This window comes from Punica granatum, chromosome 4 (assembly GCF_007655135.1).
Source record: "Punica granatum isolate Tunisia-2019 chromosome 4, ASM765513v2, whole genome shotgun sequence".
Classification (NCBI taxonomy): Eukaryota; Viridiplantae; Streptophyta; class Magnoliopsida; order Myrtales; family Lythraceae; genus Punica; species Punica granatum.
In genome coordinates, this window is record NC_045130.1 from 5732193 (window position 1) to 5752914 (window position 20722).

General features: G+C 40.7%; 3 protein-coding genes across 5 annotated transcripts; 2 read left to right on the forward strand and 1 right to left on the reverse strand.

The window, feature by feature from the left end:
* Positions 1-504: 504 nt before the first annotated feature.
* On the forward strand, positions 505-5806 carry LOC116204667 (potassium channel AKT2/3). Of its 2 annotated transcripts, none has more exons than XM_031536861.1 (11): positions 505-1017; positions 1373-1591; positions 1685-1843; positions 1989-2046; positions 2199-2516; positions 2642-2881; positions 3196-3513; positions 3714-3902; positions 4007-4082; positions 4276-4845; positions 4958-5806. In XM_031536861.1, the coding sequence occupies exons 1-11, from the start codon at positions 719-721 to the stop codon at positions 5080-5082; spliced, it is 2571 nt and encodes an 856-aa protein (XP_031392721.1). In that variant the 5' UTR covers positions 505-718; the 3' UTR covers positions 5083-5806. The 2 variants fall into 2 exon arrangements, with proteins under 2 accessions (XP_031392721.1, XP_031392722.1); XM_031536862.1 differs by having other exon boundaries at positions 679-1017; positions 1243-1591.
* Positions 5807-8683: 2877 nt separating this feature from the next.
* LOC116203078 lies at positions 8684-10164 on the forward strand. Its single transcript, XM_031534744.1, has 2 exons — positions 8684-9144; positions 9360-10164. The coding sequence occupies exons 1-2, from the start codon at positions 8764-8766 to the stop codon at positions 9978-9980; spliced, it is 1002 nt and encodes a 333-aa protein (XP_031390604.1). The 5' UTR covers positions 8684-8763; the 3' UTR covers positions 9981-10164.
* Positions 10165-12411: 2247 nt separating this feature from the next.
* On the reverse strand, positions 12412-20706 carry LOC116202265 (ATP-dependent DNA helicase Q-like 4A). Of its 2 annotated transcripts, none has more exons than XM_031533746.1 (25): positions 20447-20706; positions 20203-20350; positions 20021-20069; positions 19339-19767; positions 19014-19181; positions 18794-18924; positions 17805-18180; positions 17589-17720; positions 17230-17316; positions 17006-17133; positions 16565-16685; positions 16327-16478; positions 16039-16174; positions 15572-15695; positions 15429-15499; positions 15242-15310; positions 14899-15027; positions 14606-14764; positions 14407-14487; positions 14157-14318; positions 13989-14044; positions 13678-13813; positions 13442-13536; positions 13036-13113; positions 12412-12918 (listed from the first exon to the last, which is right to left on the reverse strand). In XM_031533746.1, exons 2-25 carry the CDS (start codon positions 20211-20213, stop codon positions 12573-12575), a joined length of 3426 nt encoding a protein of 1141 aa, XP_031389606.1. In that variant the 5' UTR covers positions 20214-20350; positions 20447-20706; the 3' UTR covers positions 12412-12572. The 2 variants fall into 2 exon arrangements, with proteins under 2 accessions (XP_031389606.1, XP_031389605.1); XM_031533745.1 differs by having other exon boundaries at positions 20203-20358.
* Positions 20707-20722: the final 16 nt, after the last annotated feature.

A 20722-nucleotide genomic window follows, 5' to 3' on the forward strand; every position in this document is an offset into this window, starting at 1 on the left:
CCATGATGCAGCTTCCTACATCCTCTCGAAAAAACGCACTCTTACGTGGACGATATGATACGGAAAGATGTTTTCAATCAGATTAATCACACACACACACACACATATATATATATAACTTTTAAATTCTCCAAAATGATGTACACGTCCATGTGGGTCTCACGAAAGAACACACGGTATCTTTTTTTTTTGTTTTGTTTTTGCTAATCCGGGGTATCTAGGATTCGCCCGACTAATCTCCGAGGCTCCGTGAATCCCCGGCTACGCACGGAGCGGGTAATCACGTCAAAGGTGCTCCGGTGGCTCCAAAGAGTTTCGAATCCGGGATTGGGTGGATACTGGAACTCCTCCTTAACCACTAGGCTAAACCCCTTGGAGTTAACACACACGGTATCTTACTGACTTATGATTACAGTGATTTGTACGAACCACATCGCTCTTTGTTATTACTCGGGGGATCGATAAATATTTCCGGATTTAAGGACCACACTTTCCTTCCTTGCACTCCCTCTTGTATTGTCCACACCAACAATGTTATCAATCATGTCACTACTCTTCATGGTCCCATTATGCTCTCCTCCTCATCCTACAACCTCTGTCCTCACACCTTTCCCATGCTCATCTTCCTCCTTAATTCCCTCAAAGCAAAAGCCTTAATCACTGCAAATTGCTGATAAACCATATCAAGAGACAGACAGTGTCTCTGGTCTTTCTGTGAATGGAACTGAGGTTCAGTCCTCTCACATACAACATCAACAACCTTGTCCATCACTTGGCCTCGGGTGATAAGACCATGAAGGGGGAAGGCAAGAGGAGCCACCAGCATGGCGGCACGAAAGCTATGTTGGAAATACGCCACAAGGGAGGGGATCAGGAGGAAGCTGACCAGTCTTATGATCCTTTCCAGATGAAGAACATCTCGAAGCTCATCCTCCCGCCGCTCGGCGTCTCGAGCTCTAACCAGAACCCGGTTCAGTCTAAGGGATGGATCATCTCCCCCATGGACTCGAGATACCGGTATGTGTCCTAATTAACTGTATTAACTGCCAGCTTCCTTCTCTAATAAATATATTCTGTCCTGTTATAGATAAGGTTTTCTATAATAGATCTCTTACGAAAATTTAAGCTGATTAGTGGAGAAAGTATATAAATGATACGCAAGAATAGGAAGAGTTACGTAACACATCGAACTTGTAACAATGGTAATGGGAGACATCCAGTACTAGAGTTATTATTGTACAGGGCATATGGCGATGGACAAAGGTGGACCGGCTCCTGGCATACCCAAAGCTTAATTTTTAAGGCCAGATAGATAGGGTTACGCGCTTGACCCGCTACCGACTGATTCTCCTCATGGAATATCGAAATGAAGGTGTTGGGAGGCGTTCATGGTGATGCTGGTGGCGTACTCAGCATGGATGTTCCCTTTCGAGGTAGCGTTCCTGAACAAGAACCCGATCAGGGAGCTGTACGTGGCAGACAACATAGTGGATCTCTTCTTCGCGATCGACATCGTCCTCACCTTCTTCCTCGCCTACATTGACCGACGCACCCAGCTCCTCGTCCGCGACCGCAGAAGCATCGCCATCAGGTCTCCCCCTATTCTATTTTATTGTTTCTCTTGCCCTTGACACCAGCTGAAGCCTATACTTACATACTTATTAATCAACCGGTCACATTACAGGTACCTATCGACATGGTTCTTGATGGACGTGGCGTCTACCATACCGTTCGAGATGGTGGGTTACATGATCACCGGAAAGCACCGGGTGTGCCTGTCTTACTCGCTCCTCGGAATCCTCCGGTTCTGGAGGCTCCGGCGGGTTAAGCAACTCTTCACCAGGTTATCATTTAATTTGGGATTTTTTTTATTTTTATTTTTGGATAATTACAATTCATAATATGATTCCATTCATTGAACCATATCATATAAACATGTACAAATGCATATCCATGTATGCACATATTCTTATTCTCTTCTCACGCAGGCTTGAGAAGGACATAAGGTTCAGCTATTTCTGGGTCAGATGTGCCAGACTCCTGGCTGTAAGTGTGGAATATTTATTTATTTATTTATTTATTGTACTTCCAAGTAAATATTGAACGAAACTGTAAGGTAATGTTCGATCTACCGATCACACGACATGTTGTCGGTCGACCACATAGTAGTTTCTGAATGATCAGGGGAAAATGTGTAGGTGACGCTGATGCTAGTGCACTCCGCGGGTTGCCTGTATTATCTGCTGGCGGACCGTTACCCTCATGGGGGGAAGACATGGATCGGGGTGATGAACCCCAACTTCCGGGAGACCAGCCTCTGGATCCGCTACATATCCGCCATGTACTGGTCCATCACCACCATGACAACCGTTGGCTATGGCGACCTCCATGCCGTCAACACCGTCGAGATGATCTTCATCATCTTATACATGCTCTTCAACCTCGGCCTCACCGCTTATATCATCGGCAACATGACCAACCTTGTCGTCGAGGGCACCCGCCGCACCATGGAGTTCGTAAGTTTTCCATATTCTATCTCATTTCAGCTCAGCTCTCCAAGTTGATCACTAGGTCATCAGTTCTTGAGTTTCCGCCACTTATGATGCCGAAGAAAATAGTAAGCTTGTTGGTTATGGTGCAGAGGAATAGCATCGAGGCAGCCTCGAGCTTTGTGTGTCGAAATAGGCTGCCCCCGAGGCTGAAGGAGCAGATACTCGCATACATGTGCTTAAGGTTCAAGGCCGAGAGCTTGAATCAGTACCAACTGATCGACCAGTTGCCGAAATCAATTTGCAAGAGCATCTGCCAGCATCTGTTCTTGCCTACCGTCGAGAAGGTTTATCTGTTCAAGGGAATCTCGAGAGAAATTCTCTTGCTCCTGGTACGATTCGATGCCGTCTCTCTCTGTAGCTCCTGTATGAATCAAGTGAGTCAGAGTACATTCGAAGATTTTGAGGAAAAAAATCAGTTTTCTTGGCCTCAAAGAAAGCTTGTGTCTGTTTGTGAAAGATAGTTTCTGTTTTTTCCGGTATTGATGTTTCTGCATCTCTTGTTTCGGCCCCGGAAACAAGAACAAACAGACCATAGTGCTCTATTTGAGTTTCAGAACATTCAGCAAATTTACGACCGAATATGTTAGAATTTAGAGTGAGATCACCAGAATGAGTTTCAAGTTGGGAGTTTTTGTTTATATAGGTGGCGAAGATGAAGGCCGAGTACCTACCGCCGAGAGAGGATGTGATAATGCAGAATGAAGCACCTGATGATGTCTACATCATCGTTTCCGGGGAAGTTGAAATTATAGACTGTGAAATGGAGAATGAACAACTGGTCGGGACCTTAAGATCAGGGGACATGTTCGGAGAGGTCGGGGCACTCTGTTGCAGGCCTCAACATTTCACTTTCCGTACAAAGACTCTTTCGCAGCTGCTCCGGCTGAAAACGACTGCTCTTATCGAGGCGATGCAAAGCAACCAAGAAAACAACATAACCTTACTCAAGAACTTCCTTCAGGTAACCCTCTGGGAGATAATTCATCTTTTCGGCGAGATTTCTCGATCTTGTTTGATGACTCTGACAATGGCACCAATCCTTTCCGTTAATATTGGATAGACTTCTTGCACATTGATCCAAAATTGTAAGTTCATTGGTGAAGGCTTGATGAAAACATTTATGTTTCTCCACTTAATGAATCATGAGTGGTTTCGATGCAGCATCACAAGAAGCTTAAGGATCTGAGAATCGGAGACTTACTAGTTGACGGTGGAGAAGAACAGGACGACCCGAACATGGATTTCAACTTGCTGACTGTTGCTAGTACAGGAAATGCTGCATTTCTTGATGAGCTTCTCAGGGCGAGGTTGGACCCCGACATTGGAGATTCCCAAGGAAGGACACCCTTAGTATGTTGTCGAATTTTACTTCTGAATCGAACTCTTTCCAATGTAAAACTGATGACAAAAGTAAGTGACTTTTTGTTTAATATGTTTGTGTTTACGCTTATCAGCACATAGCAGCATCACATGGTCACGAAGAGTGCATTTGGGTCCTCTTACGGCATGGATGCAATGTACATTTACGGGGTAAACATTGCTACTCAGCATTTTTTTCGACAATTTTTTGTTACATGATTGATCTATTTTTGACGACTTTCATCTATTCCAGTCCTGATCGTTCCTGACTGCAAATCAAGCCAATCGGTTTTTGTAGGATCCCAAGCCTGATTGGCCCTTTCTATCGGCGTTAGCGTACTATAATGATTCATTTTGTTTGCAGACGTGAACGGTGACACTGCTTTATGGCACGCTATATCATCAAACCAGCTCTCAATATTTCGGATTCTCTACCACTGTGCTGCTACTTCTGATCCATATATTGCCGGTGACCTATTATGCACCACCGCAAGAAGAAATGATATCCCCGTGATGAAGGAACTCCTAAAGCACGGACTGAATGTTGACTCTAAGGATCGTCAGGGATCGACAGCAGTGCAGATTGCCATGGCACAGAACAACATTGAAATGGTTAATTTGCTCGTGATGAATGGCGCGAATGTAGTCGATGCAAACTCGTATGACTTTTCCCCAGACACTTTGAACGAGATGATAGGACGGAGAGAAGTAGGGCATCGGATCGTTGTCCCAGATGCTACTGAAACACGGGAGATGCCGGTCGAGGGGCAGCGAGAGGAACGAGAGCCTATGGCGGAAATACTCAATAGAACTGGTTACCCGAGGGTGAGCATATACAGAGGCCATCCCATGGCAAGAAAAGGAAGCGGTCGCATTGAGGCTGGGAGGCTGATACGATTGCCAAGTTCAATCGAAGAACTCAAAAGCATAGCAGGTATGGAACTTCGAACTTCGGCTTGCTCTAGAGTATGTCGTCAATACATATAGCAGTTCTAAGGCTAGAGATTTACAAATGAGACGCATTGCTGTTCTCTCATCTTTTACAGGTGAGAAGTTCGGTACTGATGTGAGTGATGCAACGATAACCAACGAAGAAGGTGCAGAGATCGACTGCATCGAAGTAATCAGAGATAACGATAAACTTTTCATCGTCGAGAATCATGATCTATAGTGCGACAGCAAGTTGATGTCTTGTGTCAATTGCAGGGATCCGGTAAATGTGAATGTGATGTTGCAATTTTGAGTCATCCTATCTCTAAATGAGATATGAGATGTCTTGTATCGGGAAAATGCATCTCAAATCTCGAGTAGCTAGTGAAAACATACATCGGTATTTTTACCTCAGTGCCAATTATTGAAGTCTTCAAGTCTGTATAGTGAGCTTAGGCACGCCAAGAATTACTACTATTAGCCTATTTCAAGTTCCTTCTCATTTCTCACATCCCGCATGACGCTGCACGATCCCATGGTCCGCCGGAACACCCGCTCCTGCAGGCCCCACCGGCACGTCGATTCTGCGGCCGTACTTTGGCACAAGTGGTATGCACAAGATTTCCGTGTCATGAAGTGCCATTTATATGGTCTGAAGTTTCACGTTGAGTGGGAGAGAGGGGAGGCTGCTGTCTTCACTGGCTTTGGTTTTGATTTAGATTCGAGAGTGACGTTTGGATGGAAGTGTTGTCCTTTCCACTTCATGAATGTGCCGCTTATAATGGACTTAGGCCCCGGATCCCACCGAAGGACAATGTGCTGCTCAAAATCTTTTCATGATGCCGATCGAAAAATCAGAAGATGAGAGAGTACTTTTTACGAGCCCTCTAATCGGAGGATTCATTCGACTCCCTTGTTTTCTTCTTTTCATCAATTTAATCAGAAAACCAGAATACTTTTTTTTTTTATCGAAATTAGACAGTATAGGCGTTTTGATATAGATGTACATTCGAATCGAGTATAACATAGAAAATATAGTTGTAAACTATTCGAGATGCCGATGGTCGTGGGTCACGAGGCGAGACATTATTGAAACCACACAGTTTACATCATTCTAATTCATAAACTTTTCTTTTGAATCGAGTATAACATCAAAAAAATGTGCGGAGTTCTTGTTTGGTGCCCTTTTGACCTTTTTTACCAACTTGATTGATTAAAATGCATTCCATTAATCCTTTGGTTGTCGACCGACCGACCAAGAAGTCTTTTTGGGTCTCAAACTTCTTTTCATAGCATTAGCCCATTGAATCGATCATTCTCTACCGCGCTTTATGTCCACGCAACATATCAACGAATGTGATCATTTCCCAGATCGTTAATTCAGTTATAACTAGCAACTTTATTTTGAGCGCTATAGAATGAGTTAATAAAACCGACGGGATTCCGAAAAAAAACTAATCTAGTAAATGATTAATCTTTAGAATAACACACCTTTTGGTTCTCATTCTTTCAGCTGCAACATTTTCTATGGGCTGCAATTAAAAATTCGCGCCTTAAGCATGGATCAGAACAACGGAGAACTGCTACACATCTCATGCATTCATCATATAAAGTCAGTACATTGCATATGATAAATTAGTTTTGTTTAATTTAGTTTAATTAGTTTATAATTAACCCTTAATAATAATTATATTTTGATTGTTGAAGTGTCTAAAAGAGAGAGAAAAAGAGAGAATCTGCATTGCAAATATCAATCAATCTCCATGCACAAAGCCCCATCATTCTTTTGGCCCCCCAATCATACCTTTTTTCCCCCCCTTAACCACATGGTATTTGTAACCTCCATAAATCCTCTCTAATTTGGATCGGAGCTGGATTGCCACACTAAACAGTAAAACTGCCAGAGCGAATTTTCCCTTTTCACAAAAGATATATCCAAAATATTATTAATTAAGATAAATATGTGTCAAACTTTTTGAACCAATCCATATTGATTCTGATTAAATCATTTTAGGCGTGCTTTGAGAGTGTTGTTGCTAATATAAAAACGATGACAACAAATGTAAAATAATAAGTGCTGATATACGATATAACAATTTAAAACTGCTGAAATTAAAATTAATATTTGAAATAGAGAATAAGCGAAAGCAGTGTTTATAAGTATATATTAACCTACTAAGAAATTTTACAATTCCAACCACTAAAACTAATCAAATCATGATTTTATAATAATTCACCAAACACTATTTTTATTAAAAAAATCAATAAGAAAAGTATATTCAACCGCCGTGGCCCCAAATAAAACCTTAATCAAGTAACCAAATCAATCAAAGGGTAATGGAATCGAGAGAGGCCTTCAGCATATATGAATGTTTCTCCGATCCTTTTAAAGTAACGGTCCTGACATATCTCAATTGTCATATCATTTATTTTTTTTTTGAAGTTGGTATATGGTGATTATGGAAGTGAGACCGGCCCACAAGAGGCCTTTATCCAAGATATTCCAACATCTACCGAACTTATAATCATAAGCATGAGATTCGATTTAACAATGGCTCGTGAAAATGTGTCGATTCACTGTGATGTGTCACATTTTAAGATAGACAGATGCAACAAGAGCTCATTACTCGAGTTTTGATAGTTATATATTTTTTGGTGTGAACCCTAGTATTCGAAAGCCCAATTGGATCCCGACTAATCTAATCAAGTCTGGTCGGTACATTAAGGAGTAAAGCTCTCTTAGTGTAGATTTTATGCATTCATAAGAACTCGAAATTGAGACTTCAACTAATTCACAATAGTTTATGGTTATATATTTTATTAGGTTTGTTTCTATATTATTTTATTAGGTTTTTTTTGTGTACTTTGGTATTCAGAGCCTAATGGGATATGACTAATCCAGTCGGAAGATCAAGTATTAAAAGTTATTTTCTCTCCCAACAAGTGCGCTTTCCGAAATTCAAACTTATATTCTCCTCCTTACGGTGGTGAGTTACTTACCGTTCAACCAACACTTTTATTTATTGTTTGTTTAGGTTCTTACGGAGAGGTAATTAGACATTAAATTCTTTTTGGCCTCGTCCCTAACAACCAAAACTACCAAATGTGACTAGAAAACAAAGAGCGATAAAGGGGAGTCATGGGGATTCCCCCACCCCTCTCCCTCTCTCACTCTCTTTTAACCTTTGCTAATATATACTTACATATATATCCCTAAGCAAAAAGAGTTAACTCGCCATTCTTTTTTCTTTTCTTTTTTCCTCCCCCCCAAAAATGTGTTTTACTCGCTCGTTCATTATGAATCCAATCTAAGTCGTGACTAGATTGGACCGGTTTCTATCCTAATTCTATTTGAAGATCGTGTGAAGTAAATTACAACGGATGCATTCTGAATCGTGTTTGAAGATCGAGAGAAGTAAACTATAGTGAATGCATTAAATTGAATGTACATAGATGACTAGATTGGATCTATATTGTCAACCATAATTCCGTACATAATCTGAGGAAGCTATGACCGTTATCGACTTATAAAAAAAAATTATCAAAAGAGTGCAATGGTACACGCTATCGTCTAATAATTAAAAGGTTGTAGGTTCGATCCCGATGGAACTATATGTATTCTAAGGAAAAAAAAAAAAGGGAACGGAAAAAAAATAGATTCTCTCAATGATCATTCCCTCCACTCTGCAGGAAGCACCCATGATAGCCCCCATCAATCCCTTTCACTGAATAGAAAACCTCAGAAACACTTCAATTTTTTGACTATAAAACCGTAGACATACAAATATACATACATAAATATATAGGCATACATGCATTTATATATATATATATATATATATTTATATACACACCCGCCTCTCTATCTCTCTTCCAATCTCCATCACTTTTTTCTCTTCAACTCCAAACCTCTCCCTTTCAGATGGATTCTCATTCTTCTTCCTACCACAGTACTTCTTCTGTCTCAGGCTTCTACAGCTTCCTCGCAAACGGCCTCGACGAGCTCGAAACCACGGCCTTCTCAGCCAACTTCTTGTCCTTTCAGTACCTCCAGCGCGTCCTCTCATCGCTGCGGTCCTTCCACGCCCAACTCACCATCCTCGTACAGAAACTCCGGCTCCCTGTGGGTGAGAAGTGGCTCGACGAGTACATGGACGAGAGCTCAAAGCTCTGGGAAGCCTGCCATGTCATCAAGTCTGCTGCCTCCGCCATGGAGGGATACTGCAGCGCCGGCTCTAACATCGTCTCGTCTCTTCTCGGGTTTCATGATGACGAGTTCGGTGATTATGATCATTATCGACAGGTAACATTTCCCACCTGTATTGTTTTGAGTCTATATTCGTAACCGTGTCTGGTTCGAAAGAAATAGAACTGTCGTATAATCTCGAAGACAATGATCTTGCTTAGCTTAGCTATTCAATTTGGTTTCGTATTTTCGGTTTTTGTCGTAGCCGACATGACCACATTGAATTGGTTTATTTAATTTGACGCGTTAGATATATATATATATATATATAGGTGCTTTGGGCTATAGATGGTTGCAGAAGGGAGTATGTCGGGCTCACGGAGACGAACAAGACCTTGATCGAGAGAAGAATCGAGCCGCTCGGGCTCTCCTTCAACGAGAACAACATCTCGTTCCCGATGCAGTCTAACTTCAACGGGTTCATGGGGTTCCGGGGCGTCCTCTACGCGATGAGAAATGTGACCACGCTGCTCCTCATGATCCTTCTCGAAGGGCTGGTCTACTGCGGGCCAGTCTCTAGTTTCACCTGTGAGGGGGACTGTAACGGGGGGATGCCGAACATGGTCTTTGGGTCTAACTTCATGGCATCCATTGCGAGGTTGCGGAGAAGGGTGGCCGATGAGATGGAAAGCATCGGACAGGGAATGCCCGGGATTTTGTTGTATGAGCTTAGGAGGGCGAGGTTCGCGATTGAAGAGGTGAGGTCGGAGGTAAAGCGGAGCGTGGACAGTGGGACCGAAGTAGTCCAGGTCGGAGAGAAAGCCGAGAGGCTGAAGGTTTGCTTTGGAGGGCTGCGGAACGGGGTAGAGAGCATCGTGGGCCAGCTCGATGATTTCTTCGATGAAATAGTCGAAGGGAGGAAGAAGCTCTTGGACTTGTGCAGTCGTAGGTAAACATAGAAGACAGACAAACATATGTAGACAGACAGTCGAAGAATAGATAGTTAGCTATCGATCGATTGATGTGTTGATTAGGTCGAGTGCGCATAAATCAATTCTGGCCGCGATCGAACAGGAGAAATGGGAAATGAAGGAATTGTAAAGCGGAGTTGTTATAAATTGTTATTTTGATGCTGAAGATTCTATAGTGATTCTTGTTTTCAATTGGTCGTCTCTTTTTTCTTTTTTATAGGAGTTTTATAATTTGTATGGAATTACGAGATGTTCTCAGTTATTTACGGAAAGTAATTTTCCATAGGCAGTGTATCGATTTAATCAAAATGCTGTGCGAAAAGATTGTGGCGAGGAACATTTTATCTAAACTGCACCTAGAAAGGAAAAATTCTTTGGGAGGCAAAAAGAGAATGGGATGCTATTGCTTTGAAAAAAAAGCCAAATCCCACAAGCAAAAGATATTACTGAAAGATAAGGAACAAGAAGAATATTTTTTAGAAATCTGCAGTTTAATTTTCTTACTGGAAATTTATAAATAAATAAAAAAGACATTTTTTCTTTATTTATGTCTTGTAATGTTTGTCCCCAACAGATGATTGATTCCTCTGCAGTAACTAGAAAGAACTGTTTCCCTTGAAGAAAAAGAAACGAAAAATGAAATAATACTTCTGGCTGAGAAAGAGGTACAGCGCGGTTACGCTCGACTTCGAATTGGCTTCGATTCTTATCAATGCGGTTTCCTGTACTCTTTTACTTCTTGTCTCATTTATTTCCTATTTCTTATCACCCTATTAGATTCATGTATCTCTTTTATGACTGAAAAAGGAAAAAAAAAAAAAAGTACATTTCACTTTGTCGAATGCGCATCATAATTACCCGATGCATATGGTTCGGCAGGTTTCTCCCGTCGGATAAAAATCCAAAAGGGGATTTCATCAGATCACATTCTCCATCTTATGGATTGTCATTTTCATGTTGACTAGAGGAAAGATTGGAATATATGATGCTGACTTGTATGAGAAAAAAGTGTCTTTCTTTTCCTCTCCTTTCGCTTACCCATTTTCGGCTGGTCCGACCAAATGTGTCGAAACAACGGGATACAATCATATTCATACCGAGATGCCCTAACACCCCCAGAATCTCGTATAGGGTCGTGACAAATAACGTCCATGGATTCCATGAGTCCGGCGCTCATGGCTCAACACTGCCCCTTCAGGGTGTGCCAACGCATTGAGGGTGCATTTGGAGTGTGAAAACTCGAAATGACACAACCGTCTAATTAAAAGGTTAATTTTGTGAGATACGGCGTACATGAAGAGTGGGCAAAATGGACTGGCTGGCAGGCAAAGCCAGCTTTAGTGACAGGAAACCATAAGAGGCTGGAAATTAATCTCGTGAGAGATGAAGAACTCAGAGGCCAAAATGTGTACGTTCATCTGCAAGAAAGAGCATCGTAACATGATATAATTCCATTCCTCCCTTCCTCTGCCATTTGGTGACAGGAATGATTGATTCTTGAACAAAGGTCTTTTGTAACCTTCCAAACAGACAATCAGAAATTCCAAAAAAAAAAAAAATCGTATTTCAAAGTTTTGAGATCAACATGATCGTTTGTTGGATATGAAACTACTTTTTTCCCAAGAAAACCGAGAAATGCTGCTTGAGATTTATATGTCCGGAGTTTCCATCGGCTCTGCTTTGACAGCGATCTCGACCCGGTCGCGATGATTCGGAGATATCTTTTACGCGGAGTGTTTAGTTTGCCATGTTTATTCTCATTATTGATGAATGGTTTATTGTGTGTGGTTTGTAACAGAGTTAAAGCGACTAATGATGTCTCTTAGTGAAGCAATGATGAAAAAGTTTGGTCATAGGACGTAACTGAACAAAAACAGACCCAGAGAGATTCCCTCGTCTTTTTTCCCTCGCTTTTCTTCGATTTCGAAACAAGGTCCGACGATTTTCTACCTTTCTCGAGAAAGCATATAGTCCGATTATCGGTTTCTTTCTTTCAATCTACAGAAACCCGACCCCGAGAGAGTCGACTGCAATACACGGAAACCGACAACTTATATATGTTCACGAATGCGTTAGATCGGGCACTCGTGCTAAAGATCTCTTCCTTGCTTACCCAATGTGAAAACTTCAGCCATGTGATGCGTCACGATGCAACCTAGCAGGATTATGACATGCCGGCCCCAAACAGTACCAGACTTACAATGTGACGCGACAACCTGTGTCTCTCCATCATTTTATCCATCTCAGATCATAACCAGACGTACTTGGACCGCGATAAATTTTTATCATATGGTAAGCACCGAAATTTCAATCAGACTCCCGCATTTCATCGAGAGATCAGGCGCACAGCACAAACAAATGGAAACGAGGCAAAGAAAATTGCCCCTATTGAAACTATGTGTACAGTTACATATGCTGCATATCGAATTATTACATTTACTGCAAATGATAGCATAGTACTCATCTTCGACAGCCAGAAATTCGAGACCATAAGGTTATGATTCTTGTCATTTTCTTTTCGCATCATAAATTAACTGATCACAACAAGGGTTAGTAAATTCTCAATCTCCTCTACTAACCCCAGGAAGGTAGAACTCGTCCACCAATGTTCTTTACGGGGTTGGGGTTCGAGCCATCTATTTCGAAATTGCAATCAGAATCCTCGAAATCTAAATCATCAAGGCAGTCCTGAAAATCTTCCTCCTTCATCGTGGCCCTTTTCTTCGAACGCCCAGTGCTTTTCATGAACTCGTCCTCCTCAAAAGACAAATTCGGGCCTCTGTTCTCGTCTCTTCTCCTCTTCCATGAGTCCGTGCTGTCATTGCTACCGCTGCTGTTTTTGTTATCGGTCTTGTAGTACTCCTTAATGGTTGCTTCAATAGTTTCGAGTAGCCTATCACCGTATTTGCTCACCTTTGCCCTGAAGTAGATTTGAAAAATACAACTTTTTTCTTCTTTTTTTTGATAAGTAAAAATATATCAACTTTAAATCCGTGCACGGAGGATACAATCTACATAAACTTTAGGTGAAACTTACTTGCCAATGCCATTGATTTCGAGAAGCTCTTCCTTCGTTCGAGGAATTCTTTTGCTGATGTGCTGCAATGTAGCATTCCTGGCAAAATAGTAAAACCATATATGTCAACTGTGGAAATTTCCCAAAGTTTACCAGTCTCCCCCAAAATTCGTAAAAGCATGATCATTAACTCATGATTTTTCCTAGAAAGCTGATCTTTTTCCTAATGAGACCCAATTCCATATATCAACGTGGATCATTAAAAGAAATATGCTATGCCATAAAGCATGTATTCTTTCTCCACTGTTAAATGAAAAGTCAAAAAATGAGCAAACGCACCCTTACATTTAATTCCTTCTCTACATCTGTCTATTACAAACTTATTTCGGTCAGAAAAAATAAGAGGAAACTTGGTCGAGCAGCTCACCCGAATATGTGGTATGCCATCACCCCCTCCCCAGCTTCTTTAACAAGAATAGTCCGGAGCATTCTCAATGAGCTATATAATTTAGCCGAGAGATTCTGAACCAAAAAAATAGGAGAAAATTCAATTGGCTATCGAAACCCACGGATGGAAATTAATATCTAGACCGATAGAATGTGTATATAACATACCAAGTCAAATACCCAAAAAAAAAAAAAAGGAAAAGAAAAGAAACGTACCAAGTCTACTTCAGATTGAGGTTGGGAAGTGCAGCTGTCTCCTTGTTGACGACTCAGCTTCGCAGCTGTCAACACTCCTTTAGCTGGAGTAGCTTCAGATTTGCTTGACTTCGATAGTTTTGAAGAGGAAGGGAATCTAGACAAACGAAAAACAAAATGCAGTTATGTTTGTTCGATAAGCATGTAACATGCAAACTTGTACTTCAATATATGAGAAAATATCACCTGCAGACATATTATTGAATAGAATGAAATTAATAAAAGAAGCACCGATTATTTAAAAAAAAGGAAGCATGTGAATGACATGAAACCTCAATGTAACCGTTCTTATGCCAGAAAAGAGATCGGAAACCCTGGGTTCATTGACCTGAAAAATCAAACAATCACACCCTATTAGAAGAAAATAACAGAAAATTTGTCTCAACTCGATGCTTTAAGATAAAATATGTGAGCATCAGAAGAGCTAGGGAAGCACCTACCTTCAATACCGATGATACAGATCCATAAAAGTCACTTTTCTTAACCTCCTCTACCAGCATATCTTCTGTAACAAGGTGATGCAGTACACGAGAAGCCTCACTCTTCGAAAGATTCTTTCCAGCTCCATGCAGTCTGAGAGTTTCATGTCTCTGTTTCTTCACCTATTACAATGCTCTAATAATGTGAAAACAAGAGGTTCACAAAAAAACCAGGTAATAAACGAAAACTGATTTCAACTATACCACGTACATATTGGCTCAGTGAACCCCTGAAAACCTCCAATATATGAGCCGAGGAAAACTGTTGTCCCATTGATTTCACCAACTCAACCTAGTCAACATGAGAAAACAGTGGTTTAGTAGAAATTTTCAGGACAGCAATTTGCATACAGATTCTTAAGCTAAGGCAAATGAGATTTGAAAGAACCAAAATGGCAAAACATCCAAACCAGTTGCTTTGCGATCTCAGTCACATCCTTCTCTATGAATTCTGTAATTCTGATGCAATTATCGCATGTTTTTTTGCAGTTGGTGGAATCAAATTTTTCTCCAAAATGAACTAGTTGGAGAAGACGCCGACAATCAACATCATTTTCGCAATAACTAACCTGCAATAGTCGAAATAGACCATTTTAGAAGTTGCAATTCTTGAATATTTAGCTCTGAAAATTAAGAGGGAAAAAAACAAAAAGAAAGAAAGAGGATTCCAAACAAGCAGCATTAGAGTCTTTGCTCCAAGTACCATTCGCAGAAGATTGTCTGTATTTGTTTCCAGTACCCTTCCTGAACTTGCCACACTATTACGATTATATCCCGATGTAAATGGAGTTTGCTCCATTACTCCTGCGCTAATCATATGCTTAATTCTTATCTGCACAAGATAAAGAAAGAAAAAGAGATGATTAAGCTAGGTCTATGTTTCTTTACTCTAATGCAACACATTGAAACTGATGCATCATATCATCTGACCATGCAAAACAGGAAACAAATCAAACATTTGGAATCCCATTATATTCCTTGATGTAAAGAATGCCGCAAGTATAAAGCTCCACAGGTAAAACTAGTTATTCCTACCCAATACTTACATAGTCAGCATAGCTATAATACAGGACACAAGATGAACGCTGCCCATCTCTTCCAGCTCGGCCACACTCCTACATATGTCAATAACATAAAACCATCACCACTAACTATTCAGAAGTCCGAACTTAAATAAATGACAATTCCTGTATCCAAACATTTCAAAAGAAAAAACTGAGAACAAGAAATTACCTGATGATAACCTTCAATTGATTTAGGGAGAGAGTGATGAATTACAAACCGTACATCGGGCTTGTTGATACCTAAAAAGGGATAGGTCAGTATGCTGTTTAATTGAAGCATTCATGTATTTGAAGTACTGGAAACATATGTACCCATTCCGAATGCCACAGTGGCACAAATAATGTTGATTTCATCTTTGCTCCATTGCTTTTGGATAAATGCACGTTGACCGGCATCCATGCTGCCATGGTAAAAGGCAGCTTTATGTCCATATTCCTGAAGAAATGCATTATTTGTCAATAGCATGCTTCCCAGAGACAAGACATCAGTTTTTTATATTGGAAGTTCTTATCAACCACACCATCTCTATGACTAATATGTGCAAGCATTTTGAATTCTTCGCCTTAGTTTCCATAGGTGTCTGATGTCAGTGCAGATGTTGGCATTCCTTTATAATTTACTTCATGAATGTCATGAGCTTCTTTTTAGTTTAAATGAATTCTTTTATTGTAAGTAAGAAATAAAATGGCTTTTCCCTCAGATTATGAGTTGGAATCCTGAATGTAAAAGTTGACAAGAAGTTCTCAACATCAAGAATCTACTATGAGCTTCCACAAACCTGCAGCTTTTCAGCAACTTTTTCACAGTCCATTCTTGACAGACAATAAATGATTCCACACTCATCGAAATGGTTTTCCTTGATGAACTTATCGATGTCCTCAAGACACTTCTTTGTTTTGGGGACTATAAAATACCTGCAAATGTCCACAATTAGCTATTGTTCAACAATCAGCAATAAACATTATTCTTAGCCCAAAAGAGAGAACAGGGAGAGGAAAGCAAGAAATTAAAAAAATTAAAAGGAAACAGAAAGCTGACAGAAACTTTTTAGAAGTTAAATGCTCACGACAAATTTGGACGATTGAAGCTTTGTCGGAAGACAATGCAGTTAGAAAGACCAAGAGCTCGGACAACGTCCTCTTTCACGCTAGCTGTTGCAGTGGCTGTTAAAGCTAAGACTGGTGTGGTAGGAAACTTCTGTTTGAGAATCCCAAGACCCTGCATTTTATTTACGAATAGTTTGGCATCAAACAAGGGTTTAGTAACTGTTTCAAAAGCCTAGAAAATTTTCAAAAACATGCAACCTGATAATCAGGTCTAAAGTCATGTCCCCACTGGCTCACACAGTGGGCTTCATCAATGACAATCCTTGCAAGAAGCTCACGGGCATGCAATCTTTCCAAATGCCGCAATAACACATCACTCCTGCAATGAAAGGATAAAGAGGATTCTGAGCTGTTAATGGAAAGCAAACAATAAAGCCAAACCTCTATGAATGTCAAGATCTTTTACTGCAGAAATTATATTCTTCGTCGGAGCTGTTTCAAATGAACATCAACAGATATTTTTAGCTGAAAATTTCCCTTGTACTTATTGGCTATGCTAGTTAACACCAAGGTGTCTCGGGCTAGACATCTTCAAGCTGGTACTAGCTAATTCCAGATTTCGGAGAATGCTGTCTGATGATGCTTGAGTTTTACAGCAGTCTAGTCACATCATACTATTAACAACGGACCCATACTCACTTAGCAACTTTCTCTGGTGTAACATATAACAGCTTAAATTTGCAATAATCAGAATTAAGCTCTCTGAAAATCTCCTGCTGCTCACTCCACTCCTTAGCAGCACTTAAGTAAGTCGCTGGTATATTAGCCTGTGATAGACAAATAAAGAAGCTATTACAAAAGCAGCTTGCAAGGAGCAAAAGAAGAAAAACAGAATCGGTATATTGATGGCTTGACTCTTATACCTGCAGTAGATGCATTATCTGGTCTTGGATGAGTGAAACTAAGGGTGAAATCACCAATGTCACACCTGGACAAATAAGAGCAGGAAGCTACAAGAACAGGAAAATAGTATTAGTTAAATGCACCTTTCGTAAGCTTCAAAAATTCCAGTTACATGGAATCAACTTGTTATCTAACAAACGGACTATTGTAGCAAAAACTCACTTTCCAATTGTTGAACATGAAAATTATCATAGTTCAGCAACTAATATACAAGTTTTAACTAGATGGCCAGATTTAGAGACAATAATTTAAAGCCAAAAAAGTACTTTGCACGAGCAGTGATAACACCAAAAATTGACAATTCTCAAAAGTTCCCTACCTGATACGTCAGACTCTTTCCTCCTCCAGTAGGCATCAGAACAAAAACATCATATCCACTCATCGTTGCATTGATAATTTCTCGCTGATTAGGGCGGAAGGAGTGATTTCCAAACACTTTCTTGTTATTGTCCTAAGAGTAATATAGAGCACACTATAAGAGGCAAAAATTGAACATGTAATACAGATGAGAACAATGAGCATTGCTGACAAAAACCTCAAGCTTCTTTGCCCATGGAAAGTTCCTGTTACTCCACTTTTTGTCAATTGAACCTTCGATATAATTAACTTCAACGAACTTTGGGATGTATGATCCTCTATCCACAGGATTAGACACACCAAACAGATCTGATGAAGTAAATGAAACTGATGATGTACTCCACCCAGGATATCCACCAGGCTCATTGCTCTGTTTAATATGGTCATCAAATCTGAAAGGTTCTACACGGGACCCAAATGCCTTAGGTGTCTCGTATTGGAATGTATTTGGAGTAGTTGTGGATGCCAAAAAGTGAGACTTTTTCCTCTCTTCGTCAACCATAGTAGAATGAAGATGCGTCTCAAGCTTCTGGATTTGCTTATTGAGATTTTGCCTGTGAAAACCACATAAAATACATTCTCATGTCACCAGCTTTTTGTGCAAGAATCTAGACAAGCTATGCAACCACTTGATCCATAAGTTTTACCACAATCCATCTTCCTATCATTATCCTTGAACCACTCTTGGTCCTGCATTATGAGTTGCGAAAAGCTCATAAATCCTAATGGTTCAGATGTTAGAACCAAAAGAAGGTCACAGCAACTCTCGATGAATATATACATGCAAAAAGGTGTTTCAAGATTAGGAGTTCTGTTGGAGACTATAACTTCCAATATGGGTATCAATTACAGTTGAAGGTAGAATTGAAACACTAAGCATGAGATAGGGCATTGTTTTACTTAGAGGACTACTTCTTGAGTATAACTTTTATGCTTCAAATCTACCAATCCAAAGTGGAAAAAGATTTCATAAGACAAGATTTACTATTTTGTACATGAAGCTTTATTATTTTGCATGCATTTAAGGGAAAAGTTCTTGCTAGCATGAAGACTTCAACTATTGTCAGCGCATGATTGAGCTTCAACAACAATCACAACAAAATCTCCATAGATTATCTATAAATCTATATGTAATAAAAGATGGTGACAGATTGGGTACAAGCATACCTATCTTGGCGAAGATTCTGCACCCTTTCTGGACTCAATTCAGTAGCATTATCCAGAAGTTCATTTGATATTGCAATTAGCACATCCTTCATTTCCTGCAAGTGGCCGGCAGCTTCTGGGCAAAGCCCTAACTGCATTCATTCAGAGTCATCGGATGTCTCGAGCTCACTTAAGATTAATGAAGCAGCTTTGTTTAGAAAAACACAAATGAGACGCGTACCATCAGGCCATGACTGCAATTTGAGAGCAATTCTTGTGGCAAGGGGTTCTCATCTAGTTGTGCAAAGTTGTTGACAGATGGAGTTGCTGGTGGGTGCTTAGAAACTGATGGTTGTGGTGTACCTGATGTTTGGTAGTGCTCCATGACTATTTGGTCGACATCAATGCTCTGAAGGACAAGCAAATGCATTTTGGCAGTGTCAGTGGAAAGAGATAGATACCATCTACTCAAGAGTTGAACCTTTGAAGAATGGCATATTCACCAACAAACCATTTTGTCCTTTCCAAGATAAACTTTCATTACAGCACAATTTGAATTAGATTACCCTGAGAATGTCGTCATCGTCGAGTTCATCATCCACAACCTCTACTAAAGGTTTTACTGGGCCATTGTTCCTGTTGCTATTGCCCGTCAATGCACCGTAAGCTTGCTCAGGAATTCTACTAGCCGCAATCCCTTCAACTGCACTTTGCCCATGTGTATAACTCCCACCTTCTGAGACCACGATATTACCAGCAGGAAATTGATTAGGTATGCATCTGCTACCGACACCAGGTTTGTTACTGTTACAAACAGCATTTTTATCTGTCTCCACAGACTCAAGATATGCGTTGGAACTGGGCACTCTCCGGACTGAAGTTCTCTTGGTACTTTCATTGGAAAAATTGGGATTCTCACTCATAACCGACAATGTCTTCCCCGGTCTTATGTGTGTCCTGGAAGATATCTTAAGACCGGAAAGAGCAGACCAAGCCTACAAAAGTTTACATCAGAAGCAGACATATGACCAATTGGATATCAGGTAATAGTAATACTAATCTCAAATAACATTAATCACATTACCCCAACTGCAAAAGCTCGTTGGGCACATTATGCTTTCAAATTGATTGAGTTTGTGAAAGTAAAACTTCCACCGAGGAAGAAACATCTGAAAGAAAAGCAATTTAAGGCTGCATTTCTTGATACGAGAAGATCACACCCATGAGGCATTTACTTAACGGCTTTACCTTTTGAAGTTGTGCGCTTTGCAATATACCCGGCCGACCCGCCATTAACCTGAAGAGAAAATAAAAAAAAAACGCGGCGACCCTCAAATGGCTTCGTAACCGGTAATGACAGGCTAATTAAGCTTCGACATTATCAATTACACCCAAAAGAACAGCGGAGCTAACAAACAGTAGAAACGCACCGCGAGCTCATTGATCCTTCGGAAGGAGGCTTCTGCTCAGGCAAGGAGTAAAGGAAATTGGAGCACAGATACTTAGACTGGTTCGAGAAGTTCTCGTGAGCAGTGGCGTGACCCGACCAGTTCACCTTGGGAAGCACTGCATCTCCCCCTGATTCACTGCGAAAAATCAAGACACGTACAAAAGTCGTTCCGTTGGTTCACCACAATACTCCATGAGAAATGGCCAAAGGAGAGCGGACATTACCTCATTGGCTCGTCCCGAGGCATCAATCAACATATTCGTCAGCACACGGGACTCGTAAGATTGACAATTTTGTGAGGATCCAAGCGCGACCTAAGCGGCAGAGCCTCCGAGAGCGATTCTCCGGTGAAGCGAGCGAGGAGGACTGTGACAAGCTTGCGTTGCTTCGCTGAGATTTTCGACGAAATCGACAGTGGAGAGAGAGAGAGAGAGAGAGAGAGAGAGAGAGAGAGGGCGAGAGGGAAGAGAGAGAAATTCGTAATGGAGAGCCCGCGATGA

Bases quoted from the DNA above. Each gene is read 5' to 3' on its own strand.
- LOC116204667 (XM_031536861.1), top strand. From the start codon at position 719: ATGGAACTGAGGTTCAGTCCTCTCACATACAACATCAACAACCTTGTC. The intron at 3,514-3,713 runs GTAACCCTCTGG...GTTTCGATGCAG, and splicing joins TACTCAAGAACTTCCTTCAG to CATCACAAGAAGCTTAAGGA. The intron at 4,846-4,957 runs GTATGGAACTTC...CATCTTTTACAG, and splicing joins AGAACTCAAAAGCATAGCAG to GTGAGAAGTTCGGTACTGAT.
- LOC116203078 (XM_031534744.1), top strand. From the start codon at position 8,764: ATGGATTCTCATTCTTCTTCCTACCACAGTACTTCTTCTGTCTCAGGC. The intron at 9,145-9,359 runs GTAACATTTCCC...ATATATATATAG, and splicing joins ATTATGATCATTATCGACAG to GTGCTTTGGGCTATAGATGG.
- LOC116202265 (XM_031533745.1), bottom strand. From the start codon at position 20,469: ATGCCTCGGGACGAGCCAATGAG. The intron at 19,768-20,020 runs GTAAAGCCGTTA...AAACTTTTGTAG, and splicing joins AAAGCGCACAACTTCAAAAG to GCTTGGTCTGCTCTTTCCGG. The intron at 12,919-13,035 runs GTAAGTTTCACC...AATCTACTTCAG, and splicing joins GAAATCAATGGCATTGGCAA to GGCAAAGGTGAGCAAATACG.